We start from the raw sequence: 14,568 nt of genomic DNA on the forward strand, positions 1-14,568 counted from the left end.
CCCGGTGGGCTTCGGGCATCTGTCACCCTGCAGACTGAGATTAGCCACGTGAGCAGCCAATCGGCCAAGCAGGCCCCAGCAGAAACTGGACACTGCCTGGCTGAGCTCCCGGGTTGGCGACACTCCACGCACGGTGTCACGCTTCGGTGCCACGCAGACCCCTCCCGGCCCCTGCCCGGGCGGCTCCCCCAGCTGGTTTTATTGTTTCCTTCCCATCACCCGCCGGAACCAGCAGCGTGACGTCCCCCAGCTCTGGGAGCCCTTCTAGTAGCCATCCCACGCGACGGTGCTCGGGGGACCCCGAACTTGAAGTCGGCGTCAGGAGCGAGGGCGTCGCGGGGACCGCGCCCTCGGCCCCCGAAGTGGGGCTAACCCGGTGCGTGGGCGTCCCCTGGCCGGCTCACCCAGGTGCGTGAAGAGCGGCCTGTGGTTGGCGACGTACACGCTGGTCAGGTTGGGGGTCAGCGTCAGGAACGTGACGTACTCTGGGGGGAAGCAGAGGAGGGGGGGGCAGTCTCAGTCACCCATGTCACCGTCTGGGGAGCAGATTCCAGGGGCGCAGAAAGGGCTTCAATACTGAAAGCTCCAATGCGATGGGGCTGCGCCCTCCTCCGGCAGCAGGGAGCCAAGCAAGGCCAGGCTGGAGGGCCGGCGTGGGGGCGTGGCTCTGACGAGGGGGCGTGGCTCTGGCGTGGGGCGGGGCCAGACCCTGGGTTCTGGGCACAGCCTGGGGCCTGCCAGACGGAGGCGCAACTCAAGTCCTCCTCTGACCCTCCAAGCTCTGACGTTGCAGCTGACCCGACCTCTTTTACCAAGAGATCAAGGTCGAAGATTTTCCAGGTACAACATCCCTCCTGATGGGACTACTGGGGCAGGCGAGGAGAGGCCGGATGGCCCTGGCGGGCGGCCCAGCGTCTGCATCTCGTCTGCATCGCAGCCGCCAAGGCCCGCAGCCTTCACGGGTGCACCACAGGCCCCACGGCAGGGCGCCCCCAACCCCTGAGCCACGCGCGGAGGCCAGCAAGGTGGCGGGCGGAGGCTGAGGCCCGCTGGGAGGCGCCAGGGCTGAGCCAGCGTGGGGATCCCCCCACCCCCAGCCCCAGCCCCTGCAGCTGGCGCCCCGGGCAGCCCTGGCCTCCGGGGGTGGGGGGAGGCTCCGGCGCCGCCCCTACCTCTGGCCCTTCCGGCCGTGAAGGAGCCGCGCTGCGCGCTGCAGGTGCTGTTGTCGCCCCCGCACACCTGGCACACGTCTGGCACCTGCTGCGAGTCCATCCGGCCGTCACAGCCGAACGTCTGTGCGAAGGGGAGTGGCAGGGGAGCCGGCCCGGGTCACTGGGGGGCGGGCCCACGACTCCCGCTCCGCTGAGCGCTCAGTCGCATGACAAACGGGGCCGCTTTTGGAGCCCCTGCTGCCCACGCAGGAAGCTGTGACTTGCTCCAGGTCACAGCGCGCTGACCCCAGGCAGCCCTACGTCCCAGCGTCACCCTGTGGGAACTCCATAGGGCCCGCGCCCACACCCCTCACCCTAGGGAGGGGGGGCCCCTGTGCGTCTTGGCTTTGCTGGGACCCGCCTGGGGCCGCAGTCACGGGAAAGGCGCCCTCTGCTGGCCGGTGCCTACCCTGCAGCGGCCCCTCACACAGAGGCTCAGGGTCCCGTCCTCCGGAGGGCCGCTGGGCACACACCGGGTCCCGTCCAGGAAGCTGTCCCCACGCCTCACCATGAAGCTCTCGCCAATGGCCCGGCACATGTGTCTGCACAGAGCGTCCCCTGGGAAGTCGGGGGGACAAGGGACCCAGATGCAGGGGTGGCAGGGCGTAGGCAGGGCGACGACCCTGCAGGGCACGGCGCAGCCCCCTCTGCAGCCCCAGGCCCCACCTTGGCTGTGCCGCACGGCAGGGCCCCAGCGGTAGAAGGAGGCGTTGCCTGGGGACAGGTGCAGAGGGTCCCGGTCCGTCCGGGAGCACTGCTCAGCCATGAACTCCAGCTGGGTGGTCTTGCAGGCCTGGCCGGAGAGGCACAGAGGGGGGCCTGGGTGGGGGTGCAGGCAGGGGACCCGGGGGGTGGCCTCACCAAGGGCAGGTCTTAGTGGAAAAGAATCCTTGAGGGCCGAGGTCAGTACCACGGACAGGAGGTGCCGCCCGGCATGTGGAGGAAGCAGACCCCCGCCCAGGGCCGGTGGGAAGGCCCCAGGGGTGTGCTGTGCCGGGTAGGAGAGGTTTGGAGGTCCCTCAAAGAGCCAGACACAGATTTACTGCAGGACCCGCAATTCAGTGTTCAGACGGCTACCCCAAAGAATCGGAGACGGGCCTCGAAGGGGCCCACGTGCCCGGGAGGCTCACAGACGGACTTCACGGCAGCCGAAGGGCGGAAGGAGCCCCAGTGGCCACCACAGGTGAGCGCAGGGACGCCCTGCGGCCCATCCACGCGGCGGGGCAGCACACAGCCACGAACAGGGACGAAGCCCCGACACCCCCACACCGACCTCGAGGGGCCTCGGAAACACAGGGCATGGGAATGAGCCGACGCAAACAGCCACGTGCTGTGTGACCCCGAGTCCAGGACACGTCCAGGACGGGCAGGTCCACGGAGACAGAGGGTGGACTGGCGGGGCCAGGGCCCCGGGGCAGGCGCGGGCAGTGGCTGCTAACGGTCCTGGGTGCTGCTATGGGCGGTGGACAGAGGTGGTGGCCGCTCGGCACTGCACACATGCTCCGTGCCACCGGACCGCACCCGGAACGGCCGGGGTCACCCCGCATTTACAACTGGGAGGACCCAGGCATGCTGAGTTGCAGTGCTGGGGACAGACAGAAGGAGGGTTCTCACTGCAGAGACTTGGGGGCCCCGGCAGCAGATGGCCTTGGGGCAGGGAGGGGACACTCAGGGTCCCCGCTCTCAGGCGTAGGGCGGTCCTGGTGCACACCCTGTGGTCCCGTGCCAACTCCAGCAGCACCCCCTGAGCAAAGTTTCTGGTGTGAACTGCAGACGACGGCCGCCCTGGCCCCTCAGCTCCCCCAGGCCCAGGGGCTGCCTACCCCGCCGCCCGGCCCAGGGAGCAGGCCCACCTGGGTGTTGCACATCTCGGCCTGCAGGTCGGCGCCGGTGCATGGGAGCCCCCCGAAGGCAGGTCTGCAAACGCCCATGAGACCCAAGGCGTGAGAGGTGGCCCACAGACGCCCGACCAAGCACGGCGGGGCCCCACTCACCCCCCCGACCTGCCACCCGTACCTGGGGTTGTTGCACTGCCGCCTCCTGGTGGCCACGCCTCCTCCGCAGGAGCGGGAGCAAGGGCTGGGGGCGCCCCACGCTGACCAGTGCCCGTGCACCGCCTCCACGGGGGGCAGCTCCGCCAGGGCGAGGCAGCGGCCCTTGGAGCACCACTGCGGGGCACAGAGGCCAGGCCGCTGGGTGTCCCACAAGGCACCCGCGCCCGCAGGGCACCCCGCACCAGAGGGTGCAGCCGCCGTGCATGTGACCAGGGGCCCACAGGAAGCTCCAGGGCCCTCCTCCCCGGCTCACGGGCCCTCCTGTCCCCTGCCCCAGGAGTGAGGGCTGCCAGGCTGCAGGCCCCCTGCCCGAGCCCGCGTGAGCACGCCTGCACGCCCACACACGCGCTCACACGCCCCCCCCCCCCACTCTGACCTTCTCCGGGCCGCACTCTGTCCAGTCCAGGAGAGGGACGAGCAGGCGGCTGCAGCTGCCGTGGTCCAGGGGGTCTGTGTGGCATGACAGGGCCTGGCACGTGTCCTGGGAGAGGGGACGGGGCCACCACAGGGCCACCACGGCCCGTGAGGTCGGTGTCCAGCCTCCTTGGTCCCTCCAGGCCGCAGGGCTCAGGGACACGCCGCACTGCAGAGGGGGCAGGTGGCCGGGGAGGGCGGGCAGGGCGGACTCCGGTGGCGGGAACGGGAGCGGGGTCATCTCTCAGCCTCTCCCCAGAGAACAAGCCCGGGCGTCCGCTCTGACCAGGACCCGGGGCCACCGGCCTTACAGGGGCCCACGAATGTGTTTTCACTTCTTCCCCAAGCAGGAGAAAAACAAACTTCCACATCACAGAACATGCTAGCTGGTAATGTTTATATATTTATAATAACACATAGAAGTATACGTTTTACAAAAACACTAAGATAAAGCTCTGGACGCTTTGTATGGGGGAGGGGCCGGCAGAGGCACAAGTGGGCCCTGGGAGGAAGTCTGTCCTGGGGGCGCCTGCCCCCCTTCGCCTCCCCTCCACCTGCCCACTCGCTCCTGCTGCAGGGTTCTGCTGCAGGGGACACCTCCTCCAGGAAGCCCTCCAGCTAGCTCCAGCTGGGTCAGAAGCCCTTGGTACCTGCCGATTTAGGCTGAACACCTCGGGGGCCCTGCCAGGGCTGGCTCCATGTGACCGGCGGGGCTCAGTCAGAATGAAAATGTGGGGCCTTGTTCAAAAATCTAGAATTCTGAGGAGCAACTGACAGCCAGCCCCGGGTGCCCGCAGTGGACAGAGGGGCTCCGGCTGGGCAGAGCGGCTGCTGGATGTGGGCACAGGGAACTTGGGAGGGGGTGGGAGGGCTGGGCCCCAGCACGAGGCCGGGACTCACCAGGTTCTCCCTGGCGAACGTGCAGGCCACCGCCGAAGGGCCGAAGGCCATGCGGCACTGCTCGTTGGCCCCGTAGTAGAGACCGGGGTGTGCCCGTGGGGGGCGCCCTGTGGGTCCGGACTGTGGCGCCGGCGGGTCCAACACACAGCGCGCCCGTCCTGCGCTGTGACACGGGCCCGGCTCAGGCCCAGGTGGGAACCGGGTGGGGCGGAGTGCAGGGGTGGGCTCGGGTTGGGGGTATGAGAATTCTGCACCCGCGCCCCCAAGTGGCGGCAGAGACAGTGCTGGGACAAGCTGGAGCCCTGGGAGGGGCGCCGGGGAGGCGGGGCCAGGGAAGGGGCTGTGGCCGTGGGGGTGGGACGGGGCGGGGACAGGACAGAGAGGTGGGTGCGGCCGAGGGAGGGCACGGACCCGGGTGAAATGCTGGGCGGGGCACCGGGTGGGGCGGGATGGAGGCGCTGAGGGGCCGGGTCCCCGCAGGGTGCGGGATGCGGCTACCTGAGCAGGTGCAGCAGCTGCCGGCGGCTGCAGGCGGACCACGCGAGGCCCCCTTGGGCAGGCGGGGCGCCGGGGGCGCCCATCACGTGGCCGCTGGGCGCGCAGCCGCTGCCGGGCTCGCCGTCGTGCTCCAGGCCAAAGCTGCGGAGGGCAGGGCGGCGCTGGGCTCGGCTGCGGCACCGGCCACTCCGCGCCTGCTCGCCCGCCGCCCTCGGGCCACCGGGCTCAGCGCGTCCTCGCATTGGGACTCCGCCTGGCCCCACCAGCCACCTGCTAACCCCGCGGGCAGAGCGAGTCCCCGGCCGCCCGGCCGCAGCGTCCCGCCCCAGCTGGGCGGCTCCTGCGTCTTTCTGGTGGATGAGCACCGGGAGGCGTTAGAAACGTGCGGGCAAACCAACCCGCGGTGTTGTAAGTCTGGGGAGGCTGCGGCTGCGGCTGGGGGCGCGACCTGGGGACCCGCGCTGCCGCGTTCGTGACTGCGTATCGGGTTTAAAAAAAGTGTCACGCCCCCGAGGAGATGTGCGGGCCTCCGACCTTCCCTCCCACTCCAGTTTCCCTCCAAACACCGCAGACGGAGGAATCGTCCTGGGGCGTGGGGGGGGAGGGAGGAGGCGAGCGGAGATGCCGGGGCGGTGTGGGGGTGGCAGCCCCCGCCGTGTGGCGCCAGGGCCCCAAGATGGCGGACAGTGCGGGGAGGAGTCCCCCAGAAGCGCTAGGAGGGGCCGAGGGGGCAGCAGTGGGCCAGGAAGGCCGAGAACAGAGACCATGTGTCCCTGCGGGGTCTCCCCACTGTTTGCGTCTTACGCACGGGGGTGTTGTTTCCTAACTGAAAGACTGACCGTCAGGCCCGCTGCTGTGGCTCCGTGGACTGAGTGCTGGCCTGTGAGCCAAAGGGTCGCCAGTTCGATTCCCAGTCGGGGCACAGGCCTGGGCTGCAGGCCGGGTCCCCAGTGGGGGCCACGTGAGAGGCAACATTGATATCTCTCTCTTTCTCCCTCCCTTCCCCTTCACCTCTTTCTAAAAATAAAGAAAATCATAAAAACAACTGAAAATCAAAAAGAAAGGAACTGACAATAGATAGCATTGAGTATTTGCCGAGACGATGCATGATGTGGACTTCCAGCCAAGATGGCGGCACAGACACGGCCCAACCCCTCCCTCAGCCACATCAGAATCACAGCTAAAATGCAGAACAGCCACAGAACCGTCAGAGATCGAGCTGAATGATAGACTGGCAGCCACGGAGTTAGAGAAACCACGTCCACCCAGACCAGTAGGAGGGGCGCAGACAGGGAACGGGCTGGTCCCACACCCATGTGTGGTGGATAAACATTCCGGAGGGGCGTCTCGGGAGTGGGGAGTCCCAGCCCCACACCAGGCCCCCCAGCCCAGGGTTCCAAGGCCAAGAAGAGAAGTCCCCACAACTTCCAGCTGCAAAGCCAGCGGGGATTGAGTCGGTGGAAGAAACTTCTGGAGCCCTAAACGGTTCCTGTTCAAGAACCCACACACGGACTCGCCTACTCAGACTCACTCCTCCCTGCACTCCAGCACCAGGGTGGCAGTTTGAGGGGCGCCCGTGGCGTGTGGGGTGGAGGGGGGGCTGAAGTGTGTGGCATCAAGGTGAGCAGAGGCCATTGTCCCTTTTCTGACCCCTCCCCCTCACAGCCACAGAGCTGGCAGGCAGGTGCCACATCCGAGACTCCATCAACCTGGCTAACACTGTGTGACCCGCCTTGGAGATCCCCAGAGACTGGCCCCACCCAACTCACAGGCCCACCCAAGCTGCTTTTCCGTATGAATGGATGGTCCTGGCTCCTGATGCACAACTTCCTAAATCCTCCCAAACCAGCACAGACAGCCTCACTGAGCCCCAGGCCCAGCATGGCAGCAGCCAGCCTAGGTTTACAGCTTGGCTTCACCTGGGAATCTCCAAGCCCAGCACAAGGAGCAGGCATCTCAGGTTGCTCTGCAGCTCAGGCAGGGGGCCCCAGGAAAAGCACAGGTGGGGGCTGAGCTTGGCCTGTGCCACTCAGGAAACCCCAGGGCCAGCGCACCCAGTGGACAGCTACAGACCACATCAGAGCACCCCCACCTGCCCCTGCACAGCTGGTCCTCCCCGGAGGGCGGAGGTTGGTGGTCAGTGGTCACAGCCAGTCCTTGCAGCTGACTGGCCTGGGTACATCCCTCCCACTGACCTGCCAACAGCAACCAAGGCTCAATGCAGGAGGGTGTGCTCAGCCCACATGAAGGGCAGACCTCAGGTACCCAGCTTGGGTGATGGGGGAGGTGGTAGCCTGGACCCCACAGGACACCTACTACATCAGACCACACCACCAAGACAGGGAGTCACAGCAGCTCTACCTAATACACAGAAACAAACACAGGGAGGCTGCCAAAACAAGGAGACAAAGAAACACGGCCCAAGTGAAAGAACAGACCAAATCTCCAGAAAAAGAACTAAACAAAAAGGAGATAAACAACCTATCAGATGCAGAGCTCAAAACACTGGTGATCAGCATGCTCCAGGAACTCAGTGAGGACCTCAGCAGCATGAAAAAGACCCGGTCAGCAATGAGGGACGCACTAACTGAAATAAAGAACAATTTACAGGGAAACAGCAGCAGAGTGGATGAAACTGAGACTCAAATCAATGATTTGGAACAGAAGGAACAAAAAACAACCCATCAGAACAAGAAAAAAGAATCCAAAAAAAATGACAGTAGTATAAACAGTCTGTGGGACAACTTTAAGTGTTCCAAAACTCGCTACATAGGGCACCAGAAGGAGAAGAGAAAGAGCAAGAAACTGGAAATCTATCTGAAAAAATAATGAAAGAAAACTTCCCTCATTTGGTGAAGGAAACAGACATGCAAGTCCAGGAAGCACAGAGAGTCCCAGACAAGGTGGATGTGAAGAGGCCCCTCCAAGACACGTCAGAGTTAAAGTGCCGGAGGGTAAAGAAAAGAGAGAACCCTAAGAGCAGCAAGAGAAAGCAGTTAGTTGCCCACAGGGGAGTTCCCGTAAGACTGTCAGCTGACTTCTCAGAAGAAACTTGCAGGCTGGAAGGGACTGGTAACAAGGGTTCAAAGTCACGAAGAGCAGGGACCTACAGCGAGATTGCTCTCCCCAGCACAGCTGTCATTTGGAATCAAAGGGCAGACAAAGAGCTTCCCAGACAAGAAAAATCTAAAGGAATTCATCACCACCAAATCATTATTACGTGAAATGTTAGAGGAACTTATTTAAGAAAAGATCAAAAGTAGGAACAATAAAATGGCAAAGCCACAAATCTATCAACAATTGAATGTAAAACCAAACTGAGCAAGCAAGAACAGAGGCAGAATCGTGGCCACGGAGAGCGTTTAGAGGGATACCAGAGGGGAGGGGGTGGGGGTGGGGAGAGAAGTGAGGGGACTGAGAAGCACGAGCAGGTGTCACAGAACAGCCCTGGGGACACAAAGTCCAGCACAGGGACTGGAGCAGCCACAGAACGTGCACGTGTGACCCACGGACACGGACGAGGGTGGGGCGACGGCCTGAGGGAGTGGGGGTGCTGGGTGGGGGGGCAGAGGGGGGAACATCAGGGCACCTGTAACAGCATAGTCAAAAAATATAAATTAAAAGTAAATAAAATACATAGAAAAATAAATGGAAAATAAAATCAATAAAAGTGTGAGACAAAAATGCATAATTGTTCATAACTGGAAAAAATTGGAAGTAGCACAAATACCCCAACAGAGAATTAGTTAAAGAAATTAGGGTACATACAAAAAACGATTTTTTGAAAGACTTGGGGAAACGTTCGGGAGAAATGTACGGTTGCACTAGAAAGGCAGGTGACAACCGAAACACAGCATGACCCCAATTCTGCAAATACAGACCTGTGTTTGCGTGCAGAACACTACAGCTACGCATAACGTGTGAGCAGATGTTACCTCTAAGCAGCGGGACTGGGGGTAATTTGTACAGCTCAATTTTTCTTCACCTGAGTGTCTTACAAACCTTATTTTCTTTTTTGTTTATTTTTAGAGAGAGGGGAAGGGAGGGAGAGAGGGAGAGAATCATCCATGTGTGGTTGCCTCTCGCACACCCCCTACTGGGAACCTGGCCTGCAACCCAGGCCTGTGCCCTGACTGGGAATCGAACCTGCAACCCTTTGGCTCACAGCCCGAGCTCAATCCACGGAGCTACGCCATCCAGGACCAAATCTTATTTTCTGATGGCTACCTTTGCTCGTTTCTTGTCTAAGTGTCCTTTAATTACGCAGGAATCACGAAGTGTCAGAGTCCCAGCCCTTGCCCCGGCCCCCCTCCCCACACACACCCCTGGTTGGCTGGGGTTAAGGGCTCGGGCTCCTTCCGGCGCCAGGGCCCACTGCCAGCCTCAACCTCCCCTGCCCCCCGGGGGCCCCGGTCGGCTCCCTGGCCTGGGCGGGGCGACAGCTCGTGGGGCCACCTACCTGTGCCCGATCTCGTGGGCAATGGTGACCCCCAGGTCGAAGCCAGTGTCCTCCGCGATGAGGCAGCCCCACGAGGAGGAGCAGACGCCCCCCAGCTGGGTGACCCCCCGAACCTGCCGGTTACCGTCAGGCAGCTCCAGGTCAAACCTTGGGGAGACAGAAGAGACCCTTGAGGCGCCGCCGGCCGGCCGGCCGGCCTGGCGCGGGGCCCGGGGTGCGGAGGCCGGGAAGGCCGAGGGGGCGGGGCTACCTGGTGATGTAGAGGACCAGGTCGGCGTGCGCGGGGTCCGAGTCGTTCTGGGGGTTGACGGCCCGGCCCCACTCACAGACGCTCCGCAGCGAGGAGCTGATGTTGGCCGTGATGTTCGGGGCGCCCTGAGGACCCGAGACGGAGCCCTCGTTTGCGGGACCCCCCCCCCGCCCCCCCGCGGGACCGGCGAGGAGACCCAGCGCCCGCCCGCCGGCCGGCCGGAGGCCCCGCCGCCACCCTGGGCCGCCGCAGGAGGACGCGAGGGGGACAGGCAGAGCGGGATCGCACCGACCCCGGGCTCCCGCGCGGCACCCACCTCGGGTTGCGTCAGGGTGACCATCCGCACCAGGTGCACCCGGAACTGCGCCCCCAGGGACGGGTCCCGCAGCAGCTCCGAACCCTGGGGGAGGGAGGGCAGGTGGGAGGGGTGAGCTGGGCGGGGCCGCCAGCCCCCCTCAGCTGCTGACTTCTGGGGTCTCCCTCAGTGTGGCCGGGGTGGGGGCCCCCCAGAGCGCACTGGTCCTTAGGCTGGGAGGCGGTCAGAGCAGCCACGCAGAGAGAAGAAACCCCGAAACCACAGCACAGGATGACGGTCCTCCGTCTAGAACATTCCATTCAAACACTGCTTCTCTCGTAGCCGTTCACCCAGTCCTGGCTCCTCGCCGTCCGTCTTCCTGAAACACCTTTGTCTCCGCCTTTGCTGGCTTCACCTGCCCAGCAGTGAGGTGGCCTGATGCCCGCCCCCCTCAGCCCTTTCCTGGCCCCCCCCCCCCCCCCCGCCGGCCCTCTGCACACGTCTGTCAAGAAGCTGATGGTGGCCCTGGCGGGCGTAGCTCAGTGGATTGAGCACGGGCTGGGAACCAAAGCATCGTAGGTTCGATTCCCAGTCAGGGCACATGCCTGGGTGGCAGGCCACGGCGCCCAGCAACCACACATTGATGTTTCTCTCTCTCTCTCTCTTTCTCTCTCCCTTCCCTCTCTAAAAATAAATACATAAAATCTTTTTTTTTTTTAAAGAAGCTGATGGTGGTCGGCATCAGCTTGTCCTCTGCATAAGGCACGGCACCCCAGAGAGAGGCGCAGTGACTGCTGACCGCAGGGGACCGGTGCCCGAGGGCCCTGTCCCTGGACCTCGGGGCCTCTGTGGATTACAGATGCAGTCTCCGAGGTCTGGGGCAGACTCAGGCGCAATGCTGTGGGCACCAGGTAGGGGCCACACGGAGAGCGGCCACCACCACGACCCCACCATCTGGCGGGAGCCCGCCGGGCACCTAGCTGTCCTCCGTCCTCGGAACACAAGGCGAGGGACCCAAGGGAGCACGGGCATGGTGACCACACTGCAGCATGTCCCAAGTGGGGAGACCCCCAAAGCTTGAAAGCAGCAGCCTCAGAGTGACTCGGAGGGAATGTCTGTCACCCCCGGGGCTGCCGCGGAAACCTGAGCAGGCGGATCCTGACCGTGAACCTGACCATGAAGGGAGCCTGCCAGGGGCTGCCACATGGGTGTGGCCCCAAGACCTAGGGACAGGGAGGGGCTCCGAGACTCGTGGGCATCCTGAGGCTGGGGACCAAGTGGTGCCACGTACCCCACATGCAGGGGCCCACTTACGAGGGAAGCAGCACCAGCCAGCCCCTCCTCACGCCCCTCCCCTCTCTGTAGCCGCCCAGGGGATGGGGGCAGGGCCTGGAGCTGTCCGTCAGCAGCTGAGATTAATGCCCTAAATGCTCCTACAACCCCTCTGGCCCGACTGCTTTTATTCGGGAGTGTATAGTGGCGTGGGTTTCTCAGGCTGGGTCCTGCTGCACCGTGCCGTGCTTGGTGACGGCAGTGGCCTCCAGATGGTGGGCGAGCTTCCCACAGCCCGGAGCGTGGCCCCGTCTGTGGACATTTCACGTGTGACTTCTCCCGCTGCCAGGCCCGGAGTATGGAGAGTCCCCGAGACAGGATGGGACCCTCAGGCTGTCCACACGCCTGTCTCTCTGCTGCCTGCCTGCTGCCCCACCTGTCCTTGGGGGGCCAGGTGTGGGGAGGCCGGCAGAGCTGGGGGGGCGGGTGGGGTCAGCCCTGCCGCTCAGCAGGCTGCAGTGACCGAGGTGCCCCTGGGTCTGGGGCAGAAGCCACACGTGAGGGTCCCCCACCCCCCACCCCCCGCCAAGGGACCCAAGTAGCAAGGGGCCGCCGGGTGCACTGGGGAGCGGAGGGGGGACCTCCCCCACCTCCACCCCTGGCGAGAGGGGCAGGGGGAAGGAAAGAGTGGACCCCTCTCCCCACCCACAGCCCTGGGCTCCGAGTGTGACCCAGCACGGGATGCACAGTGGGTTCCACTCAGCGAGTGCACACCAGGAGCTGAGCCCCACGCCCCGCCCTCAGGACACACCCTGTGGGCGGGGGCTCCAGAGGACGGAGCAGGGGCTGCTGGTGGAAATTCTCGAGGAGCCCCACGCCCCACGGTCAGCGCCGCCCTGCGGGGCACTCACCACGTGGAGGCTGGTGAGCACGTACCGCTCTGTGTCCTCCCGGTGAGCCTGGTAGACGTCAGGGCCCACGGCCACCAGCAGCCCCAGGTGCAGGACGGGTGGGGGGTGGCTCTGGGGGGGAGAGGAAGGCGGGCCTGGCCGGGGAGGGAGAGGCAGGGTGAGACCAAAGCTTCTAGAAAGCAGGCACACTGAGCTTTAGCCGCCGGGTCAGCCCCCCGGGTGGCCCTCACGGTCCACAGGGCCAGGCCACGCTGTCCCCCTGGGCTCCTGAGCTGGCAGACACAGCGGTGGAGTCCTGTCTTGGTCGCTTGGCACTTAGGGCGTGGGTAGGCCCGAGCCCCGGCTTTCTCGTGGTCAAGGTGGGGGACAGGAGGGCACCTGCCTCCTGGGGGTGCGGTGACAGTGGCCTGCCTGTCCTCCTCGCCCCCGGCCTCCCGGGAGCTGGTCTCTCAGCGCCCCCAGACCCCCGAAAACAGACTCAGGACACCCAGGGCCTCCTGACCCCTCGGGGGCAAACGCACTCAGAGGGTTGGGACACCCACGCTCTGTCGTGTCACTGGGCGTCGTGCCCGTTAGACCTGAGGGTGCTGGCCAGCTAACAGGACAGAAGCGGCTGCACCCGGGGGGTACGGCCTCTCCAGGCGCCTCACGGGCCCCGTCCCACTAGTGACCGGATGTCTCAGGGTGTGGGGGGCAATGCGGGGTTGGGGTGGGGGGGCTACTGTGTGGCTTTTATGTCCTGGTCGCCCCCAAACACCACACTGAGCACACGCTGGAGAACTGGTCACCCCAACATGGCAAGGAGAGCCCCGGTTCCCCCAGAAACCGTGGGACCCCTCCCCAGCAAGGGCCCCTCCTCCCCCTCCCCCCGCAGCCCCAGGCCTTGGTCAGCGTTCCTCTCACCCCGACTCAGAGAAGCCGGTTACAAGGGGGACCCCAGGCCCCCACCAGCGTTTTGATCAGAGGCGCCAGAGGCCCCACTCGGGAGGAAGCCGGCGCCCTGGAGAGGCCCGCAGACCAGCGCCCGGGGGACGGGGGCGGGGCCGCGGCTGCGGCTGGACCGGGCGCCGGGCAGTTCTCCCCGGGGATGTTGTTAACACCCGTGGCCGGGAGCCAACAGGAGTCCGCTCAGCGCAGGCCCGGGCGACGTGCTCTGGGGACACAGAGCAGACCCCACGGGCAGGCCCAGCTCCGTGCAGAACACCCAGCCAGCTCTTATCGACTCGGCAGGAAGTCCACTCCCGGGGCCATGGCCATGGCCCTGACCCCTCCCAGCAGAGCCACCAAAGACCCCAGACCTGGGCCCAATGGCGAGACACCCCCAGGCTCTGAGGGGCTGCCCTGGCCGGGGACACGTGAGGACAAGCACCTTCCGTGGGGGCGTCAGGGCGCAGGTGCGGAGTCACCTCCTCGGGCTCCGGAGCCTGAAGGAGCCCCTGCAGGAGAGAGGGGGGGGTAAGGAGCGCGGGGGCACGCCGGGGAGGGGGGAGGGGCACAAGGCAAGGCAGCAGAGGGGTGGGGGGCCGAGGAGAGGGGTGCCGTGAGGACGGGGCGGCCGAGCGGACCCCCTGAGACGCCAGCACCCTCCTTGGCGAGCACACCTCATCCCCCGCCCGGCGGGGACCCGGGAGCCTACAGGACACCCCGAGGCAGCCTCCTCTCTCCCCAGGGGGCCGCTTCCCAGGCCCAGGAAGCCCAGCCCCCCGGGCTCTGCCATGCACCCACCTGCGGGACGGCGGGGAGCCCCCAGCAGCCCAGGAGGAGCGCAGCGGTGAGCGCTGCCCGCACGCAGGTCCCCCGGGGGCGGGGGCGAGGCTCCCGCATCCTGACCACAGCCAGCTGGCCTCGGTCAGCGGTCAGCGAGGAATGTGATGGACCCTGCTGGGCAGGCGGGCCCTCCGGCTGTGTTTACTCTTGGGAGCTTCCTCCCGGGGCCGGGGCCAGAGGGGTGAGCAGCCGCCCAGGCTCCTCCTGCTGGGTCCTCCCCACCCTCCCCCGGGGCGGCAGGGGTGGGAGGGGGCAACAGGCACCCGGTCCTGAGGAGGGCGGGGAGGGAGCTCCGGCCTGGGGGTTGACCTGGTGACAGCGGCCAGGCGACTCTCACCCCCCCCGTTTGGCCTCCCACAAGCCGCCCTCCTCTCTGGACACCCCTGCCTTCCGGGACCTTCCGCTGTCCTCTCCTGGGCCCCTTCCTCACCCAGGGCAGACTCCAGCCCCACCCCCAGGGGACCTGCCCCTGGGGAACAGCCCCCGCCTCATGCCCTCCCCACCAGCTCAGCTGTCACTCGCTCTGTGCCTGCTCAC

At 65.3% G+C, this 14,568-nt stretch overlaps 1 protein-coding gene across 1 annotated transcript in view; it reads right to left on the bottom strand.

The window, feature by feature from the left end:
* The window catches only part of ADAMTS13 (ADAM metallopeptidase with thrombospondin type 1 motif 13), a 28,334-nt gene extending 14,246 nt beyond the window's left edge, over positions 1 to 14,088 (bottom strand). The window contains exons 1-15 of the mRNA XM_028529892.2: positions 13,990 to 14,088; positions 13,634 to 13,700; positions 12,265 to 12,398; positions 10,103 to 10,186; positions 9,787 to 9,911; positions 9,537 to 9,683; positions 5,078 to 5,218; positions 4,580 to 4,742; positions 3,642 to 3,746; positions 3,228 to 3,379; positions 3,065 to 3,128; positions 1,878 to 2,004; positions 1,621 to 1,769; positions 1,173 to 1,293; positions 405 to 485 (exon numbers count right to left, since the gene is read on the bottom strand). Coding sequence (XP_028385693.1) covers positions 405 to 485; positions 1,173 to 1,293; positions 1,621 to 1,769; positions 1,878 to 2,004; positions 3,065 to 3,128; positions 3,228 to 3,379; positions 3,642 to 3,746; positions 4,580 to 4,742; positions 5,078 to 5,218; positions 9,537 to 9,683; positions 9,787 to 9,911; positions 10,103 to 10,186; positions 12,265 to 12,398; positions 13,634 to 13,700; positions 13,990 to 14,088 — 1,759 coding nt within the window. The remainder of the gene's footprint in view (positions 1 to 404; positions 486 to 1,172; positions 1,294 to 1,620; positions 1,770 to 1,877; positions 2,005 to 3,064; positions 3,129 to 3,227; positions 3,380 to 3,641; positions 3,747 to 4,579; positions 4,743 to 5,077; positions 5,219 to 9,536; positions 9,684 to 9,786; positions 9,912 to 10,102; positions 10,187 to 12,264; positions 12,399 to 13,633; positions 13,701 to 13,989) is intronic.
* Between the last annotated feature and the right edge of the window lie 480 nt (positions 14,089 to 14,568).

Source organism: Phyllostomus discolor, chromosome 3 (genome assembly GCF_004126475.2).
Source record: "Phyllostomus discolor isolate MPI-MPIP mPhyDis1 chromosome 3, mPhyDis1.pri.v3, whole genome shotgun sequence".
Lineage (NCBI taxonomy): Eukaryota > Metazoa > Chordata > Mammalia > Chiroptera > Phyllostomidae > Phyllostomus > Phyllostomus discolor.